At 37.9% G+C, this 19887-nt stretch overlaps 1 protein-coding gene across 1 annotated transcript in view; it reads right to left on the reverse strand.

The window, feature by feature from the left end:
- SEC24D (SEC24 homolog D, COPII coat complex component) overlaps positions 1 to 19887 on the reverse strand; it is a 101054-nt gene that overhangs the window by 6429 nt on the left and 74738 nt on the right. Inside the window, exons 15-22 of the mRNA XM_017510748.2 lie at positions 15569 to 15685; positions 14254 to 14424; positions 11294 to 11390; positions 11017 to 11162; positions 9511 to 9649; positions 8614 to 8732; positions 2896 to 3075; positions 1537 to 1758 (exon numbers count right to left, since the gene is read on the reverse strand). Of these exons, the coding sequence (XP_017366237.2) occupies positions 1537 to 1758; positions 2896 to 3075; positions 8614 to 8732; positions 9511 to 9649; positions 11017 to 11162; positions 11294 to 11390; positions 14254 to 14424; positions 15569 to 15685 (1191 nt within the window). The remainder of the gene's footprint in view (positions 1 to 1536; positions 1759 to 2895; positions 3076 to 8613; positions 8733 to 9510; positions 9650 to 11016; positions 11163 to 11293; positions 11391 to 14253; positions 14425 to 15568; positions 15686 to 19887) is intronic.

Raw genomic sequence — 19887 nt, forward strand, 5'->3', positions numbered from 1 at the left:
TGGTCTGTAGACCAATCCAGCTGCACATGGCATCCCGGAGATATGAAGGATTTTGACTTACATTTATTCCATTAAGACAGAGTAAAATGCTAATGTTTGCTTCTCAGCAAGAAGATGCCAAGAGCCAATGCATCATCGTGAGTTAGCCAGAGAATATGTGAGCTAGAATGTTTCACCATAAACCTCAAGTGTCAGGAAAAGTTTACGGTCAATATTTTTCACAGGAGTAAGGAAAGCAAAAAATTCATTAAAGTGCCAACTGCCTTTAAAAAGAAAGTAGCTCACATTTAGTTTTTAACTTTGTTTCATTTTGTTGATGAAAGTCAAGGAAAGGTATGCAGATATAAGCACAGCCCTACATCTGCTGCCATGTGGTAGAGAGACTGGCTATTTCCTTTGGATGTTCAGTTCAGCAACTATGCATTGAGCATTTACTATGTCAATATAAGAGGAAGCTCCCTTAACTTTTATATAAACATTCTTAAGACTCATAGTTCTTTGCCTACTGAATTTTATTTTTAAATTACATTTCTTATTTCTTAACTCAAACATATGCAGATATCTTACTATTTCTAAATCTTCATCTTAAAACTAGTCTCTAACTGGAATATGGATACCCTTGAATTCTTTTAAAAATACTTTAGACATTCCTAATGAATATGCAGCTCTCTAAACTGATTACCTATCATGGTCTTGAATTTTAATCCTGTCTTTTTCTGCAAGATGCTATATACATATATTGATAAATTGTACTTCATACCATTGGGTTCAACAACTAGACGTAAGCCATCTTGCCACAGTGTAAGTGAGACTTTGGGGAACAAACTAACTGCTGAGCTCTACTGGAATCCACTATCAGAGTCAGACAATAGCCATCTGGCAGTGATGCTCATGCAACATGGTCTACAAATAAGATTTGCAATAAATGTTGATTCTTGTACAAATTATAATTGCTGCGTTTTCCTAAGATGCTTTAAAATAGTCATTTTTATTAATTTAACATCAAACCCACAATTTCTCTTGTAATTGCAACAGAGGGGTATATAATCTGTTTTTATGGAATTGTTATTTTGTTAACTCAGTAATTTGATTTAGTCTGTAGTCAAACACCTATGAAAGATTTCTACATTCTTTTGAGTATGCAGTTTAGCACGAGGGATGAGCCCAGAGCATAAGAACTAAATTCAGTTTCCATCTCTGCCACTTTACTACCTGAAGGAGCTTGGCTCTAAGCCTCAATTGATTCCTCTATAAAATGTTGATACCATATCCATCTCAGGTATGGTATATTTAAGTATTTAGAGTACAGAGACTGGCACACAGTTAATGATCTGGAAGTATTAGCATTTTCTATTAAAGTCATATATTTTAGTTGTTTGAAAGTACTCTATACAAATAACTTTAAGCCAGCTAATTGATATTGATCAAAACATGAAATTTTTTCATTCATACACAGAAATATATGCCTTATTGTTTCTTTCTATAATATTTGACTGCACATAAGTAAAAACATTTAAGAATTGATATTTTTCATATTACCATAAAAGCAATGAAAAAAATACTTACCATATCTGTGTTGATATGTGCAAAAGACGGCACATTAAATATTCCTTGGATCAGTTCTGGTGGGCTGCTTACTCCCAACCACAGGAACATGTGTAGACCATTGACCAGTAAGAATATTCCTCCTTCTGAAAGACGGGACTCTGAGCAACGAACAGCAGCAGGTAATGTTGTACTCTTGACATCTAATGTGTGCTGGGCACGCACAGACAAGAGAGTTAGAAGCTCCTTTCTTCCCCTTCCCTTCCCTCCTTCCTCTCTTCCTTTCCTGTTTCTTCCCTCCCCTCCCTCAGTGCATATTTAGTGAGTAACTATTATGTGCCAGACTTTATTCCAGTCATTAGATAATAATCCCTACCTTGTGCAGCAAATAGTTTTTTGCAGGGAGGAAAAGACAACACATAAAATAAGTAAAATATACAGAGTATAGATGGTGCTAAGAGTTATGAAGAAAAGATGCAAGAGAGTGGTATGAGGTGTGTCGCTTGTGAAGGTGGGGACAATTTTAACTAGGATAGTCCAGGGAGCCCACCAGCTTTTAAGAAGGCATCCTGAGGAGGTAAGTGAAGGAGCCATGGAGACAACTGGAGAAGACCATTTCAGATGGAAGGAAAAGCTAGGGTCCTAAAGAAGGGCCCGGCTGGAGTGTTTGAGGATCAGCACGAAGGCTGAAGTGGGATGAGGAAAGGGAGAGTAACAGAAGAGTTCAGAGAGAAGGGAGGGGAGAAGAGGGCAGACAGCACTAGGCTAGGGCTTTTACTGAGATGGGAAATCCTGGAGTGTTTTGAGTGGAGGAGTGATACAAGCTGACAATTATTTTTCTTTTTGAGACAGACTCTCTCTCTGTTGCCCAGGTTGGAGTGCAGTGGCACAATCTTGGCTCACTGCAGCCTCCACTTCCTTAGTTCAAGCAATTCCCCTGCCTCAGCCCCCTCCCTGCCCCTGGTAGCTAATTTGTTTGTATTTTTAGTAGAGATGGGGTTTCACCATATTGGCCAGACTGGTCTCAAACTCCTGCTTTGGCCTCCCAAAGTGCTGGGATTACAGGCGTGAGCCACTGCACCCAGCCTATCTTCTGGGCTGAAAACAGACTGAAGGAGACGCAGAACTCCTCAGATTCCCTCCCCTCACCATAGTGAGCACATACTGATACACATAAGCAACTTGTAGAAAGAGCCCCCGCTCAAAACCCCACACCATACATTTTGACGGCATTTGTGACTAACTTTCCTCTTAAGAACAAAATGTTTCAGATATAACATATGGTTTAAGTACAAAATAGGATTCCCTTCCAGCCTCCCTCTAGGAAATGCAGCACCCCAGCATGCTTACTATGGGCAGAAGTTGTGGGTAGAAGAAAAGCTGAGAATCAGCCACACCCATGGTCATGACCAGCTGTCTCTGGAATGCCCGCTCATCGGTTGAGATCTCTGGTCTGCTGAGCAGCACACAGTTTTTCAACAAACAGTTCATGTACACTGGCAATACTTTCATGGAATCTGGTAGAATAAGCTGAAAAAGACAATTTTTGGTTTCATATGCTTGATCATTACTGAGAACAATCCTGAGCTTCATCTGTAAGACTGAAACTTCATTTGCTTTTGAACATGTAAGGATTAACTGGTAACCCATGTAAAGCACCTAGAGCACACAGTAATCTGGCACAGAGTAGGCATTCAAAGAGCAGCAGTTGTTTTTATTTTATCTAGTGCTACAGCAGCCTGGTGTAGCTGTTAGCACCACCCACTCAGTGCTTAGGATGCAATTCCAGCTCTTTTACCAGGTGTGTGACCTTGAGCAAATTACTTGCCCTCTCTTTTCTTTTTTTTCTTTTTCTTTTTTTTTAGCTGAATATGGAATAATGGTATATCTACTTCATAACTGAGTTATAATAAGAATTAAATGATTTGTAAAGCACAATGGTGCCTAGCACATTGGATGTACCATATATATGTTTATATATATATATATATATTAAATAAAACTTTTTTAAAAAGTGATTTCTTAACCTATATTTCCAACTTAAAAGCATTTCTAACTGCCCACAGGATGTCTCTTCCTTCATGCTCTTCATGCATCTTAAACTCATCAAACAAATAATAAATGGCATTGTGTCATAGGTTCTGTGCAAAGTGTCAAGGATATAAAGAGGAATAAGGCATAGTCCATATGGTAAGATGTTTGAAGTTCGCCTGGGATAGACGTATAAATGCATAAAACATAATAAAGAGATTACAGTACTATAGATTAAAAAAGGAAATGCTTCATGCATTTAGATGTGTCACTATTGAATGATAACCTGCAAAATCAAACTCCTACAATTCCACAAACATGTTCTTCCTCCCATGTTTCCTATTCAGTGTAGAACTTCCAGATGAACCCTAATTCATTTATTTCTTTACCCTCAATTAATAAACAAATCCTTTTTATTCTGACTAATTCTGAAGGCAGAATCTACCTGTACCTTCTCTCCATCTTCACTTTGGCTCATATGACCTCATTCTAACTGCCCAAAGTACACGCCCTGTGAGATACTACAACCTAACACAGTGCAGCAATTCTAGGAACACAACCTGATGATTTAAAAAATTGTAATTTCCTATATTATTTAACTTTCTTCTAAATCAGTATTGTAAGAATAGCTAATAATTAAGTTTGACTGATCCGAATGTCATTTCCTTCCATTTAATGGCACAAGTCAGTGAACAAGGACATATCCAAAAGAAAAATTATACATAGGAGATAATAATAATTTGCAAACAGATAACTGAAATATCTGGTCTATAAATTCATGGTTTCTTTTTAGCTTTCTCTCTTTTTTATTTACTTTTATTTTTGAGACAGTCTCACTCTGTTGTCCAGGCTAGAGTGCAGTGGTGCAATCTCTGCTCACTGCAACCTCCGCCTCCTGGGTTCAAGTGATTGTCCTGCCTCGGCCCCCTGAATAACTGGGATTACAGGCATGTGCCACAATGCATGGTGAATTTTGTGTTTTTAGTAGGGATGGGGTTTCATCATGTTGGCCAGGCTGGTCTCAAACTCCTGAACTCATGCAATCTGCCCACCTCAGCCTCCCAAAGTGCTGGGATTACAGGTGTGAGCCACCGTGCCTGGCTTAGTTTTCTATCTTAATGATGAAGATGATGGATATACACTTATCAGAATCCATACTGAAAAGAAAATGTCCCTGAGGCTCTGTTAGAATTTATTCTGCAACTTAAATTTATATCATAGGTCTCTTCTCATTATGTACTAAGTAAAGAGTGTTGGACAGAACTTCCTAACTGGCTCAGGCAAACATATTTCAAAATGATTCTACTTTGCAGTTTGTTTCCCCTGTTGACTTCTAATCTCCTTTCAAAGAACCAAGGACAGTTAAATGTATGTTTATTCATAAGAGTAGAACACTCTCTTCTAATTTTTTCTCTAGCATAATATATCTTTATTTAACAACATTTGGTACTGGGTTACTTTCTCAGCCAAGGAAAACTATGATAAAAAGATGTAGGAACCAGATCACGGTCATAGTCCAGAGCAATGTGGCCCCCATGCTATTTCTGGTCTAGTTACCAGTTAGGCATTTTACCTGTTATTATGGATCAGGAATGTGCTTAGATTCCTGTATAAGGCATGTACATTTGGTTTTAAAATATCAGATTGAAATTTCACTGGCTGCTTCTAATTAATCAGGTCATATTAAGAGTTCAGAAATCTGTGATCCTAAATGCCACAAAGAGGTGAGGTTGGCCCACAATGACATTATTAGGACTAAAAAGTCTAATCAGAGGAGGTTGGATTGTAGGAGGGAGAGGAAAGAAAACAGCTGATAAATGAGAAGGAAAATCTAATCATGAAAACAAAAATAAATGGAGTTAAAAAATGAAAGAAAACAAAAAGACACTTTATTCAGTGTTTTTGAGTGAAGAAGAAAACGTTGCCATGGATTTCCACTATAAAATCTCCCCACCCCACTAGCACCCCTGTATAAATAACTAAATTATTCTCTGGGAGTAAGGTAATGAGAGTGAGGTGGGAGCAGTAATGTATGTAAGTCGAACTTGCCTGAATTTGGAAGATTCTTTTCTTCTTTAGGTTTTGAAGTGACAGAAGAGTAATAATTTTTTTTTTAAGAAAAAAATTTATTTTGCAGTTAAGATCATTTGACTTGCCTTTTTAAATCAATGCACTTCCATATGATATTAACATACTTAAGCTCAGAACAGTGAGCTATTAGATTTAAAATAATCTATATTGCTTATGTAAGACTTATAAGCCTTAAAGTTAGCTTTTTTTTTTTTTTTTTAAATATACTGGGTCTCACTTTGTCTTCCAGGCTAGAGGACAGCAGCACAATCACGGCTCACTGCAGCCTCGAACTCCTGTACTCCAGGGATCCTCTTGCCTCAACCTCCCAAGTGGCTGGGATTATAGTCGTGCACCACCACACCTAAGTTTTTATTTTTAGTAGAGGTGGGGGCCCAGGTTGGCCTTGAACTGCTGGGCTCAAGTTTCCTCCTGTCTTGACCTCCCAAAGTGCTGCAATTACAGGTGTGAGCCACTGCACCCAGCCTAATTTGTCTTAATATTGTTTCTAGTTATATTTCTTTTCTTTTCTTTTTTTTTTTTTGAGATAGAGTCTTGCTCTGTCACCCAGGCTGGAGTACAGTGGCATGATCTGGACTCACTGCAACCTCCACCTCCCAGGTTCAAGCAATTCTCCTGCCTCAGCCTCCCGAGCAGCTGGGACTATAGGCACGTGCCACCACGCCCGGCTAATGTTTATATTTTTAGTAGAGACGGGGTTTCACCATTTTGTTCAGGCTGGTCTCGAACTCCTGACCTCATAATCTACCAGCCTCGGGATTACAGGCATGAGACAGTGTACTTGGTCTTTTTTTTTTTCTTTTGTGATGGAGTTGCTCTGTTGCCCAGACTGGAGTGCAATGATATGATCTTGGCTCACTGAAACCTCCGCCTCTTGCGTTCAAGCTATTCTCCTGCCTCAGCCTTCTGAGTAACTGGGATTACAGGTCTGTACCACCATGCCCAGCTAATTTTTTGTATTTTTAGTAGATGCAGCAGGGTTTCACCATGTTGGCCAGGATGGTCTTGAACTCCTGACCTCAAGTGATCCACCTGCCTTGGGCTCTCAGAGGGCTGGGATTACAGGTGTGAGCCACCATGCCCAGCCATATGTCTTAACTCAGCATCTATCATGCGATCCTCAGAGTGAATGCTTCCTTAAATTTTGTACCCTAATGCCTTCTCTTGCTACAGCCTAGTTTTGGCTCTGGCAATTCAGTAAAAGTAGTTCTATTGAGGTTCATTATCATACAATCTAAATAGCTCCTTAATGGTCTTGCTTGGGTCAGGGAAACTTTGGGCTCTATGGTAAAATAGTGGAATTCCTTTAGGAATTGCTCCATCTCCATAGACACTGTTTTTCACAAGTAAACTGTAGGAAAGTACCAAGTCTACAGTAAGATTTTCTGAAGAGAACATTAAGTCCAACTATTCTGTTTTCAGATAATACTGTTTTAGAATCTCCACATTTTCCAGACTCCATGATGGTTGGTTAATCATAAGGTACTTAAGTTACATTATTTTTTTTTAAGCATACTATTGGTTCAAAGGCACACTTGAAAAGTGCTCATGGAAAAACCTTATTATAAAAACAGGAACAATCTCTATCAACTTATTCATAGAAAATTTAACATCATAATGTTTTTACTCCAGACATAATTTATTTGTGCAAACAGGTGATCCAGTCGTAGAGACAATCCTTTAAACTTTTAAACCAGAATAAAATTACAGGTTTTATTTTCTTCCATAAGTAGGCAATGAGTTTGTTTTCAGCTTAAGGTCTTTGAATCCAGTTGTTTCAAAGTTAACAAATAAATGTCCAGAGAGGACACTAACTGTATCTGTACTACTTCAACTAATCCTTCGGGAGTGTGAGAAACTCCAGAATCAGAATAATGTTTCCATAGCTCTAAGACAAATAGTAAAATGAAGTAAATGTTTAAAGTGCTCATGATTGGACTCTTTTGGCTAGATTCCAGGTGTACCTGGTAGGCTTTTGTGTAACTTGAACAAGCATGCTATGAAATAGTACTGATATTCGAGTTGACTAAAATGGAAATCTTCTGAATAATAAAGAGAACTGAATACTCATGTAGATTCAAGAGTTGCTTATATGATTATCAACAGAGGAGATAAAAGAATGGATGACTAATTTAATCACTTTGGACAGCATGGAAAGGAATTTTATGAAAAGTCCATCGAGTAAATGTGTTTGTTTTGTTTTCTTTCTTTGCCTAGATTATAAATTTGGACCCCAAATTTATCTGCATTATCTTTTCTGCCAAGATAATCTTTTAGGTGGGGCTTCAGATCGATGTCCTATCAGCACTCATTTTTGACAATGAATAAACTAGAAAGTTTTCCCATCTGTTGCTGTCTTAATTGAAATTCTATATTCACATATTTGATACACAGCTATAAAAATGCCATCTAACTTTTATTGACATAGAGGAGAATGTGAACACAAGAACAAATGCAAAATTAAATGTGGGCTTGAGGTTCTGCTTTTTGTTTTATAGGAGAAAGACTAAGTGAGGTTTATTTAAAGAATCTTCTAAAATTTCAAATTACTAGATTATAGAGACAGTCAATTCTTTGAAAACTCTTCACACCTACTAAAAACTTTTAAATGTAAAGAACTCCAGTATTTACATTTATAAATTATATTTGTTTATAAAGTATGTTATTAGTGCTATCTCCTCATGTCAACTTTGTTACTATGCCTAAAATGTATTTAAGCATACACATTTCATAACAAAATACCCATCTCTGGATAAAAAAAGAGAATCCTGTTTATATTAGGACACTTCTTACATATAACATTCTTAATCTTCTCAGCTACGTGGTTTACTATTACAGTCACAGCATCTAAGTGCCTGCAACATCATAAGCCTTCAACAGCTATGTGCTGAAGAACTGAGTAGTCGATTGTAACAGTTCAACATCTATGTACAATAGGTAGCTCACCTGGCTTGCTGCAGAAGGACTGGCACAATTCTTTCGGTAACATGCCAACATATGGGCAGTCTGATTAACTAGAATTTCCCGGATGACCTTCAAAGGCTGGTGGAGAATTGCTTTAAAAGCTATGTGCACAAAACAATGAAAAGGACATCAGTTTTAGCTGAGACACTGATAATAATAATCAGACTCTTCAAATAATCAGACAAGGAACGAGTTGCTATTATCTTCAGACCACCAAGCAAGAATAATATTTAAATCTGTTCAAGTCATTTGCTAATGGTCTCTTCTTGACTAAATATGATGATCTAGCTAATGGAGAACATTGGCCTACCTACGGCAAAGGTTACACTGGCCAGATTTATCTTCAGAGTATTAAAATTGTACACACAGAAAAAAAGGCAGGTCTATTTGTCATTTTTTGATATCCTGAATTCTTACGGACTAGATTGCTACCTTTTCCAAACCTTAGTGTATGTAGAATTTCTCAAGGAAAGCCAAAGAAAAGTCCACCTCGGGCCCATTCTATTTCATAGTTAACATGGTATCGATAAGCAAGTTTAGTCTAGCATTAGAGGTGGTTTCATCCATTAACCCAATGTGTCAGAGGACATGATTACATACCATAATGAGGGTCTGAGCATCCTATTCCTAAATTTCAACTCAGACTGCCACTCCGGAAGGAAACTTCAACTAAGTCTGTATAGACTGGCCCTGAAGTGAGTTATCTCACTTATTAATTTAGAGTTAAGATTCTGACTATTCTCCCTCAGACTTTGCTTGTATTAGTTCTGAATTTACCCACCAGAAGGTTGCAAAACTGCAGTGCTTTTTAGCTACTGAATTACCTTGACTGAATTACTAAGCAAGGTTTCCTGAACCTCAGGATTGGCAAAGTGTTACCTGACTTGGCAAAGAAGTTCATAAGAGCATCTGTTTCACAGCTCTTATAAAGATCAGCCAGCTGGGAGCTGCAGTTTAAGCCAAGATTGTGAATCCGAAGTCTTCTTTGACCACTGATTGTTGTGTAAAGCACAGCACACTGTAGAAGCAACATTGAGGTCACATGTTTTTCTGATTAACATATCCACCCAAACTACCTTGATCTTGCTTGCATTTACAAAACATTGTGTACAGATAGATAAAAGACCTCTATTTTTTTTCTATTATTGTTAAAGAATGAACAATAGGAAGTATATGAGAATAATGACTCATTCATTTGCTGGGTTTCAAGGTAGCACTTCACTAGTTTAAACTGATGTAAATAATCACATTTCTACATGTAAATAATTCACATGTAAATAATCACATTTCTACAACTAGTCTTCATTTCTCGTAGCTCATGTTTTACTACCAGGGATCGAGGTCCAGAGACAATACCTTCACATGCTCAGAGCCCTAATCAAGGCTCGCTTCCTTAAAAACATACAACTAGCTTTCACAATGGACTTAGGTTTTATGCTGATGATATACATTTCAAGAATGCATAGATAGAACCACTTCCCCAAATATCTGTGATTGAAATATAAACTTTAATTAAAAGTTCTTCCTCAACCTAATGCCAGCCTCTCTTCATCCTTTAAAGATGATGCAAATGTTTGAAAACTATGACCATGTACATCTAGTGGCCATAGTTTTTCTTTTTTTTAATTCAAAGTCTCCATGGCTTTTAGCTAGTTTCACTTTAAACAAAGAAATCCTATTTCACTTGCTTATAATATAATATGATTAACATGGTACTGGGGCTGAACTGTGGCTCCTCCAATGTCCTACCCCCCTAGGACCTAAGTATTTAGAGATGAGGCCTTTAAAGAGGTAAATTAATTAAAGTGAGTTCAGTAGAGTGTACCCTAAAAAACTTCGGACATAGACATGTAACAGAGGAAAGATGATGTGAAGACACAGGGGAGAAGAAAACCATCTGCAAACCAAGGACAGGGGCCTGGAACAGATCCTTCCCTCCAGGCCCTCAGAAACCTTGATCTTGGACTTCCAGCCTCCAGAACTGTGAGAAAATAAATTTCTGTTGTTTAAGCTGCTCACTCTGTAGTGTTTCTTACAGCAGCCCTAGCAAACTAATACAGATATGGTAGACGTGAATGGGTGCTGAAGCCCAACAGAAGTGAATACTCTTGGAAGCCAGTTTGCTGATGCCTCTGATACTTACCACAAATTTGCTGGACTTGCATGCAATGACATAAAATTGTCACTTCATATAAGTAGCAAATATGAATGAGAATGGAGAAACCTCACAATTGAGTGTTCTAATCTACTGACTTTTGACTTTGGAGAAAGAGAGTTGAATTTTTTTATCAAGACACTAATACATTTGATGATATTTCAGTCTCCCCACTGATCATTGTCAGTAACAAACTAAAAAACAAAACATGGTAATAAATTTTCAATCACCTGGATTAAGGCTCCACTGTCTTCACTGAGTTTGTCATCGTGCTTGAACTCCACAGTAACTGCCTTGTCACAGTCGATGGCAGCCATTTCTACATCGGTGGTGTTGTTCATCAAGATTCCACCAAAGAAATCAGTGGCTCTGAAACCTAAAGATAAGGGAAAAGGGAAATTTTCCTTCTATTTATTTTACTGTTATTTTCTTTGTTGGCCTGTTATTAATTTGAAAAAGAAACAATTATACAAGAGAGACCTGAAAAATTGTATAAATGATAATTACCTGTGCTGGTACGAACCCTCATAATAGCATCAAAGCCTATTTTCTTTTCAATATCATTTCTGAGGTCATTCAAAAATTGTTGGCTATCCAAGTGCATCTAAAAAATAAAGTCTGATCAGTGTCCACCAGATGGCAGTAAAATACTTAAAATAACAGTTCTTAATTTAATCATGAGTTAAAATAATTTTTAAATCCCGATTTGGCATATTTTTGCATATATCTTATGCTTCTTTGGTTAAAGAAAATATAGGATCTTTGGACACTGTTTAACTTTTAAAACTAAAATCACATCTATTTTCTTTCGTTTTAACACTTTGATGAGAAAATCTATTATTAATCACAAATGGGAAAATTAAGAGCACATAAGTGATCCACTCAGTGGCTTAGGGTAAGAGACATGATTATGACTCAGTGTATAATACCCATTTAATGAGGTTGGGGAAAGACCCTGCAATTGGGGCTTTTAAAAATCTGACAACATTCAGAGCTTTGTGAAGCTATGTAAGGGGAAGTTTAAACCCCTCTCCTACCCCTATTAACTATTCTATGATCATCATATTTCTGAAAGATGACCACATTCCACAACTAAGCAACATTTATATAATATGCACATGTGCACAATACTGAGCTCAGAGGTTACCCAAGACAGTAAACAAACTAGCTGAACACCAGCTTCTAAAGCTTCTCATCTGCTTGTCAGTCAAGCTCTTTAGGAAATTTTCACTACTATTTGACATGTAGGAGAGACACTGACACACACATCCCAAAGAGAATGAAGGAGGAAAGGAAAGAGGGAGATCACATATAACAATCCCTTTACTTGCTTACATACAACTGGATGGTGCCTGCATAGTTCTTGACCATCATTTTCATCTTATAATGTTACTGAATGGAAAAGGCTATTAAAATTTGTATTGTTGAAGATGAAAAAGAAATGCTATGGTAGGATTCTGTTTTGCAACAATTAGAGTAAACACAAACAACTGAATAGCAGCATAGGCAACATTAACACTCTTTTATTATAAAATATTTTACTGCCTGTTTACATCTTAGAGGCTTTTCCTCTGCTGGATTATAACCACATTTCTTTTTTAGTAACATTGAAGGAGTCAATAATAATTATGGATATGTTGAGGTACAAGTAAATATTCTTTATTATATCAGAAACTACATATGGTTGGCACATAACTCAAAAACTTAAATAGAAAAAAAAGTAATACACCTGGATGATTACACTGCAGAGCACCCCTGCCTACACATCACTTGGTAGGCTGCTCTTTGAAGCCAAGTCACTACCATGTAGATGATCACACCAGTACGTAGCGAAGGACCTAGCAAGAACCCCAGTACAATTCACATATTCCAGGAATGGAGGATGATAAAGTCCTTTTTGGAAAATGGCGGGGAAAGGCTTCTGATGAAATTTATTCCCCTAACTGGAAAAGGAGCTAACATTGATCAGCATGGTAGGTTGCATGTACCTCAATACCCAGAATATGTGTAGAATGAGTAAGGGTTAGAATTCTGTATGATTATTAAGAGCTTATTTTCTAGAGTGTGGCTGAAAATACTTATATCCAGAAGTCTTAGAAAGAGTTGTTAAATATTTTTCAATTTTATTTCATTTACAATCTTTGGTCTTATCAAGTCCCTTAACTAGTTTATAATATAAATATGTAACTAGTGTCTATTAAGAATAGTATTGATGATTAACAAAAGTAGATGACTAACATTTATTATCTATGTTGGAAAACACACCTTCTCAGTCCATGCCTCCATGTCTGTCCAGGCACACACACATTAGGTGAGGGGGAGTGACTTATCTGATTAATAAGTTTGGGAAAAAGAAATGGGTGGGCACAGCTCAGCCTCTTCTGAGTCCTCTTCATAGGAAAGCAGCTGGCCTGCAGGAGGCACACATTTTCTGTCCCTCAATACAGTGTGTTTTCAAGGCACAAGGGTCCACAGGAGAAACTCAAAATTGTGCCCACTCTGTGCCTGGGTGTATAAGTTTGTCAAATTCAGGGGTAAATCATTAGCAAGCCCACTTGCCTACAGACTCAGGTCCATTATAGTGCTGACATTTTGATCATCTCTGGAACATGTCTCTCAATTCAGGTTTAGAAGAGAGAAGTGTAATGAAGTGATCCCTAAAATCCCAATAATTTAAAATAAATATGCAGTCACTTTTAAAAGTATTATCTTAAGTATATTTTACATAAAATATATTTTTCCCCATTACGAAAGCTCACAGTGATATTTAACTCTGAGGATAAATAAGCTCATTCTATCACCAAACACTTAGGAAATATGGAATTGCTGAACCATACACACACATACACATGCACACACACACACCACACAGTCGTCCCTCATTATCTGTGGGGGATTGGTTCCAGAACCTCCCACAGATACCAAAATGTTGCTCAAATCCCTAACATAAAATGGTATATTTGCATATAACCTACACACATCTTACATATCCCTTAAGTCATCTCTAGATTACTTAGTTTTTAATTTTTTGTCAAGATAGGGTCTTGCTACAGTAGCCCAGGCTGATTTTGAAGTCCTGGTCTCAAGTGATCCTCCCACCTCAACCTCTCAAAGCACTGAGATTACAGACATTGGACCACTGCGCCCAGCTTACATTACTTATAATACCCAACACAATGTGAATGTTATGTACATAATTGTTATACTATAGAGAAAAATGAAAAAGTCTGTACATATTCAGTATGTTACAATATTTTATTTTGAATATTTTTGATCCAAGCTTGGTTGAAGCCAAGATGCAGAACTCTCCTGATAAAAAGGGCCAACAATATACTTTGTTTTCCATCTGCTCTTGAATTTATATTTGTCATCTACCCACAAGTGAACACAGCTTTTTAAACCTATAATTTAAATACCAAAATTAAAATGGGAGTGGAAGACTGAGGTGAACAAATTGCTGGCATTACCTGGAAATTGCTGTATTTGTAAAGGGTTCCTCCAGTGAGCTGAGGAACCAGCCCCAGTGAGGCCACGTCCACATACTGACTGGGAAAGAGGAAGAGGGTGACAGAGCAGCCGTGAGCCACGCAGTCCTTGGCCAATGAGTCATACACATTTGTTTGGGGCTGGAAAAGTATCTGGAAGAAAGATGCATAAAAGGAAAAAGAAAAATTATGAAATGTTTTTGGTTTAAATTTTAAATTTCTATTGAATTCTTGTTGAATTTTCAAAATGGAAAAACAGACATTTTCCAGGTAAGTGAACTAGGCTGAAGAAACACACTGTGGTCATCATCAGTGCAGTGGTCATCATCAGTGCAGTGGCCACCTGCTGAGGACTCAGTCTGTGCCAGGTCCATGCTATGTGAAGTAATTTTGTGTTCAATTTTATTTTATACTCTATCAATCCTAATGAAGCTGATATTGCAGCCCTTACTTTACAGACTTAGATGAAGCAACCTGTAGTTGCCGTGTAAGCACAAGTTGGATCCTTATGTCCATAGCTTTATCCATCCCACAGACTTTCCCTTCACTGCTACACTGTCAGAGGTTTTAGGCAAAGGCATATTTTGAGAACGCCATGCCTGTGCTTCATGCCTCTGGTCTCTACCTCCAAGGGGTATCGTTAGATGGTACAGTCTATATATTGTTGGACGTCACAGTCTAAAGCCCTCTACCCTTTCAATCTGCTGTTTTTCCCCCACTTCCTCCATTTCTATAATAGTCTTATCATTCAGTCTCTCTTATGCTGATTATGCACAAAAAAGTTTGGGACACCGCCCTCCGCCCACCTTTTTTTTTTTTAGATGGAGTCTCACTCTGCTGCCCACGCTGCAGTGCAGTGGCATGATGCAACATCCACTTCTCGGGTTCAAGCGATTCTCCTGCCTCAGCCCCCCAAGTAGCTCCCACCCTGGCTAATTTTTGTATTTTTAGTAGAGATGGGGTTTCACCATGTTGGCCAGACTGAACTCCTGACTTCAAGTGATCTGCCTACCTCGGCCTCCCAGAGTGCTGAGATTACAGGCATGAGCCATCATGCCTAGCCTGGGCCCTTATTTTAATTTACATATTTCAGAAATTGGTTTCTCTAGGAATATAAAATATTTTAAGCTGTTTGTAATCTAAAATATTCCTGTAACATGCAATGCCCTTGACTTAAATTTATCTTAATTTATGAGATTTAGTTTCTCCCCTTTTCTTACACCAAGAACACACTGCCTCTTTAACTCCTCTTAATAACGGACATATAGATACTAAAAGAGTAACTGTTTACAAGTACCTTCTCTTTATCTGTATTAACCAGTTTTTTGTCATCTCTGTTTTTGAGCTTTCCTGGTGCTTCAGCAGTTGGCAAGGAAGAATGGAAGATAAACAGCTTCCCAGGACAGTCTGCTGCCTAAAAAAAAAAAAAAACCCAAAACTCACAAAAAATGCCTTGAGTAGGAACATTTTAAGAGAATCAGAAAATAAATTAAAATATAAGTTCTTTCTATGAGCTAAGCACTATATTCATTTAATTTAATCCTCATAATAACCTTTGTGTCCCTGGGGAGGTACTATTCTATTTTATAGATTAGAAAATTGAGGCTGAGAGAGGATAGGCCAAAAGTAATAAAAGTTGTAAATGAAAGAGAGCCAACATTTAAAGCTAGGTCTATGTATCATGATGCTTAAAAAAAAAAAAAAAAAAACTACTAAAATGATGTTATGATGAAAACACTTTCTTATTTAGCCTACAGTATAGCCTCCTGGACCAGGTAACCTCATAATGTAAAGTAGATGGTAGAATTCCCAGGATGATGATGCAAGAGAAGCTCTTATTTCAGATCTTTAGTAAACATGGATTAAAGCTACAGTGGTATTTTGAGGTAGAACGCATAAGAACGGACTGGTGGTTGGCAACAGTAGACACCAGGAACTATAAGCTATGAGGCATGATGCCAAGAGGAAAAGTATGGGATCAAGATCATATATCTGTAGTCTCTGGGAAGCAACAAAAAGAGTCAAGCTCCATGACAGTCAAGTCAGCATTAAGAATCAAGACTTAAAATCTTATTTAAGGTGCTGAGAAGTAACCTACTAAGCAAAACCTTTCCTGGAATTAAGTATGATTCAATATATTGTCCTTCCAACCCTACCGTCCTGCTTTTCTCCAAACTACACTGCACACTGCACCAGAGCAGTGCCTCTGAAATGAAGATAATAGCTCTGATCAGGTATGTGGCTTTTATCCTTACGAATCATGAAGAGCTGAGCACAACTGCTCATGCTGGTAATCCTAACACCTTGGGAGGCCAATGCAGGACGACTGCTTGAACCCAGGAGTTTGAGACCGGCCCAGACAATGTAGTGAGACTCTCATCTCTACAAAAACTAAAAGATTAGCTGAGTATGGTGGTGCTTGCTTGTAGTATCCACCACTAAGGAGGCTGAGGTGAAGGGATTGCTCAAGCCTAGGAGTTTGAGGCTGCAGTGAGCTATGATCATACCACTGCACTCCAGCCTAGGTGACAGAGCCAGATCCTAGAAGGAAGGAAGGAAGGAAGGGAGGGAGGGAGGAAGGGAGGGAGGGAGAGAGGAAGGGAAGGGGAGGGAGGGATAGTGAGGGAGAGATAGGGAGGGAGAGAGGGAGAGAGGGAAAGGGGAAGAGGAAGAGAGGAAGGAATCCTAAAGGTTTTCTAGTACAGGATAAAGTCCACAGTCCTTTGTCTGCTTAGGAGCAGGAAGGGTGAGAAACAGTGAGATGAGCTGCTACCAACATTTACTGCATACAGCTCTGTGCCAGGCTCTTCACACGTTTTCTTTAACACTCACAACCTTGTTCAGCAGGTACTGCTGTTTGCATTTTAAGAATAGGGAAACTGAGACTCATCCAATTTTCCCCAGGTCACACAACCAGTAAATGATAACTTTAAAGGCCCTTTGAAGTTGAGTCTGAATCTATCTTTCCAGTCTTACTTCCAACATATCCTTACCCCTGACATCTGCTTACACTGGAAGTTTTAGCCACACAAGCTTCTTGCTTTCCTGGGATGTACTACATGCTTTACACACCTCCCTTTCTGTGCACATTCTGTTCCCTTGGTCTGGAATGCATTTCTCCAGCTCTCTGCAGCTGTTATTTGCAAAGGCACAGTGTGCCTGGCTCAGTTGCAAGATGTGCAGTAAGTGCTGCTAATAATAAGGTACTTAGGTTTGTGAATAGCTGTCTTAAAAACAAAGAGAGAGAATTCAAGGTCAGCCCTGTCCCAGTGTCTCTCTCAATGACTGACATTCTAAGCTCTGTGGAGTGGGTCAGAGAGGTGAAGACACAGCTGACATGGTGAGAAGGGGCCTAACCTGGGGCCTGCTCTCTCGTCTCTGCTATGGACAGTAGTGAGCAAAAATTTGTGTGCTATGATCTTATTGTTGCATGTGTCTTCTACTGAAAATTACTGACAGATGCAGTTCTTATTAATATAAGGACACAAGGATGAATGAAGAAGAACGGGTACGAATCTATAGGTATACGTGTACTGAATAGGAGAAAGGGAATAGCAAGATTCTGGCCAGTAAAGACACATTAGCTCCAATGAACAAATCAGAGTAAAATTTACAATAATATTGATTACAAAATGTTAAGCATGTTGAAACCCTGAAATTCTGACTGTAAATTTATTATTTCTGTAGTTTTTTTTTTTTTTTTTTTTTTTTTTTTTTTTTTTTTTTTTTTTTTTTTTGAAAGCAAATCTTGTTCTTGTTGCCCAGGCTGGAGAGCCATGGCGCAATCTCAGCTCACTGCAACCTCCGCTTCCCAGGTTCAAGCAATTCTTGTGCCTCAGCCTCCCGAGTAGCTGGGATTACAGGTGTGCAACACCATGCCCGGCTAATTTTGTATTTTTAGTAGAGATGTAGTTTCTCCATGTTGGTCAGGCTGGTCTTGAACTCCCGATCTCAGGTAATCTGCTCACCTCAGCCTCCCAAAGTGTTGGGATTATAGGCGTAAGCCACCATGCCTGGCCCTGTAGCTTTTATTATTATAAAAATAGTTTTAAAAAACATTCAAATATCATAGAGAGTATAAAGCTTTAATAGAAAGTCTACCTTCTCATCAGCTTTTCATGCCTGGCCTACCCAATTCCCCTAAGGCATTCACTGTCCAAAATTCTATTCATTTAGATATTCTCTACTCATATTAATATTGTCATTTTATACCACAGCAGTAAAGAACATGGGTCATACCTGTCATGATCAGAATCAGCCATTTTATTATCTGAGTGACACTGGACAAATTATTTAACTTCTTTAATTTTCAGTTATCTCATGACAAGTCAATACATTAAACTACACAAAAGATTGTTGGGAGAATTCAATCATCTAGTACACGTTAATCATAATTAAACATACTTTGTCTTGTTATATTTTACTATATTACCTATAGTAAAACTCTGAGGGAAAAAACATCAGGGCCCACTGGAAAAAAAGGTCAATATTATTTAAAAAGTGGCCATATTTATTTTTTCCTTATGAAATGGTTAATTTTAGATCCATAATTTCATAAGCACACCATTATATAGCCTTTTAGAAGTAGCAAATTAATAAAAGATAAAGGTCCTATGTATTAAATGTTTTATTCCCTACAAAAATTTATGTTTTAACCAAAGTCTGACTTTGCCTATAGGAGTGAGTCATGCAGAATTAATGAATGGTATATATTATTCTTATTATAGCAGAAAACAGGCTGAGAGAGGCTGGCCTGGAGAACTCATAGTTTGAAATTCAGCTCTGACACCCCTTCCTCTGAGAGATATGTTATTAACACCCTCGACTTTACCTGCTCTTCTTTATAGAAAAGACTATTCTTGAATTAATGACATTTGTATCACAACTTTAAGTATTCTAGTGTCTCCTCCTGTAGGTCAAGGGCTCCCTGAAAAGGAAGGACCTTGATTTTGTGTTTCTCCAACCCCCATGGAGACTACCACCTTCCATTCTATGGTGCTCCACAAACCCTTGTGCAAGGAGTACTGTTTGTGATGCATTCCCCTGCAATCAAATTTAGGTAGGTATATGGATAATTTAAAGATAAATTCCCCCCCAACTCATATATTTTAAGCATAACCACTAAAGATCATTTTCCTCCTTTTTTTTTTCCCCCAAATATTACCCCTAATTTTATGGTGGAAATAATAGCTAACTCAGTAAACTGTTCTTTGGCCAACTTAAAAGACAATGCCAGCAATGTATAGTTGAGTCATGAAGGTCAGATTTTGAAATAAATGCAGACTTTAAAAGGCTATGTGGGGAAAAAAGGGCTAAGAGTACAAGATGCTGTGGACATGGAGGCATTTACAACAGAAAATAGTGCTCTAAAGCCTGTAGTTGGATATTTCAAGGACTTTTCAAAAGTACGCATAAGAACTTTCCAAAGAGTTGCTGTTTATTTTCATGACAAATTAGCATATTTTCGGTTAGTTTTTATCTACTCTGTTTGCTTCAAGAAGTACTACTACTGATTATATATAGATTTTACATGGCATGTAGCTGATAGAAAATAAAGCTATAATTCAAATAGGGGAGTATAGTTCTGAAATGTTTTCACTTGGACACACAATAAGA

This window comes from Cebus imitator, unplaced genomic scaffold (assembly GCF_001604975.1).
Source record: "Cebus imitator isolate Cc_AM_T3 unplaced genomic scaffold, Cebus_imitator-1.0 Scaffold17, whole genome shotgun sequence".
NCBI lineage: Eukaryota > Metazoa > Chordata > Mammalia > Primates > Cebidae > Cebus > Cebus imitator.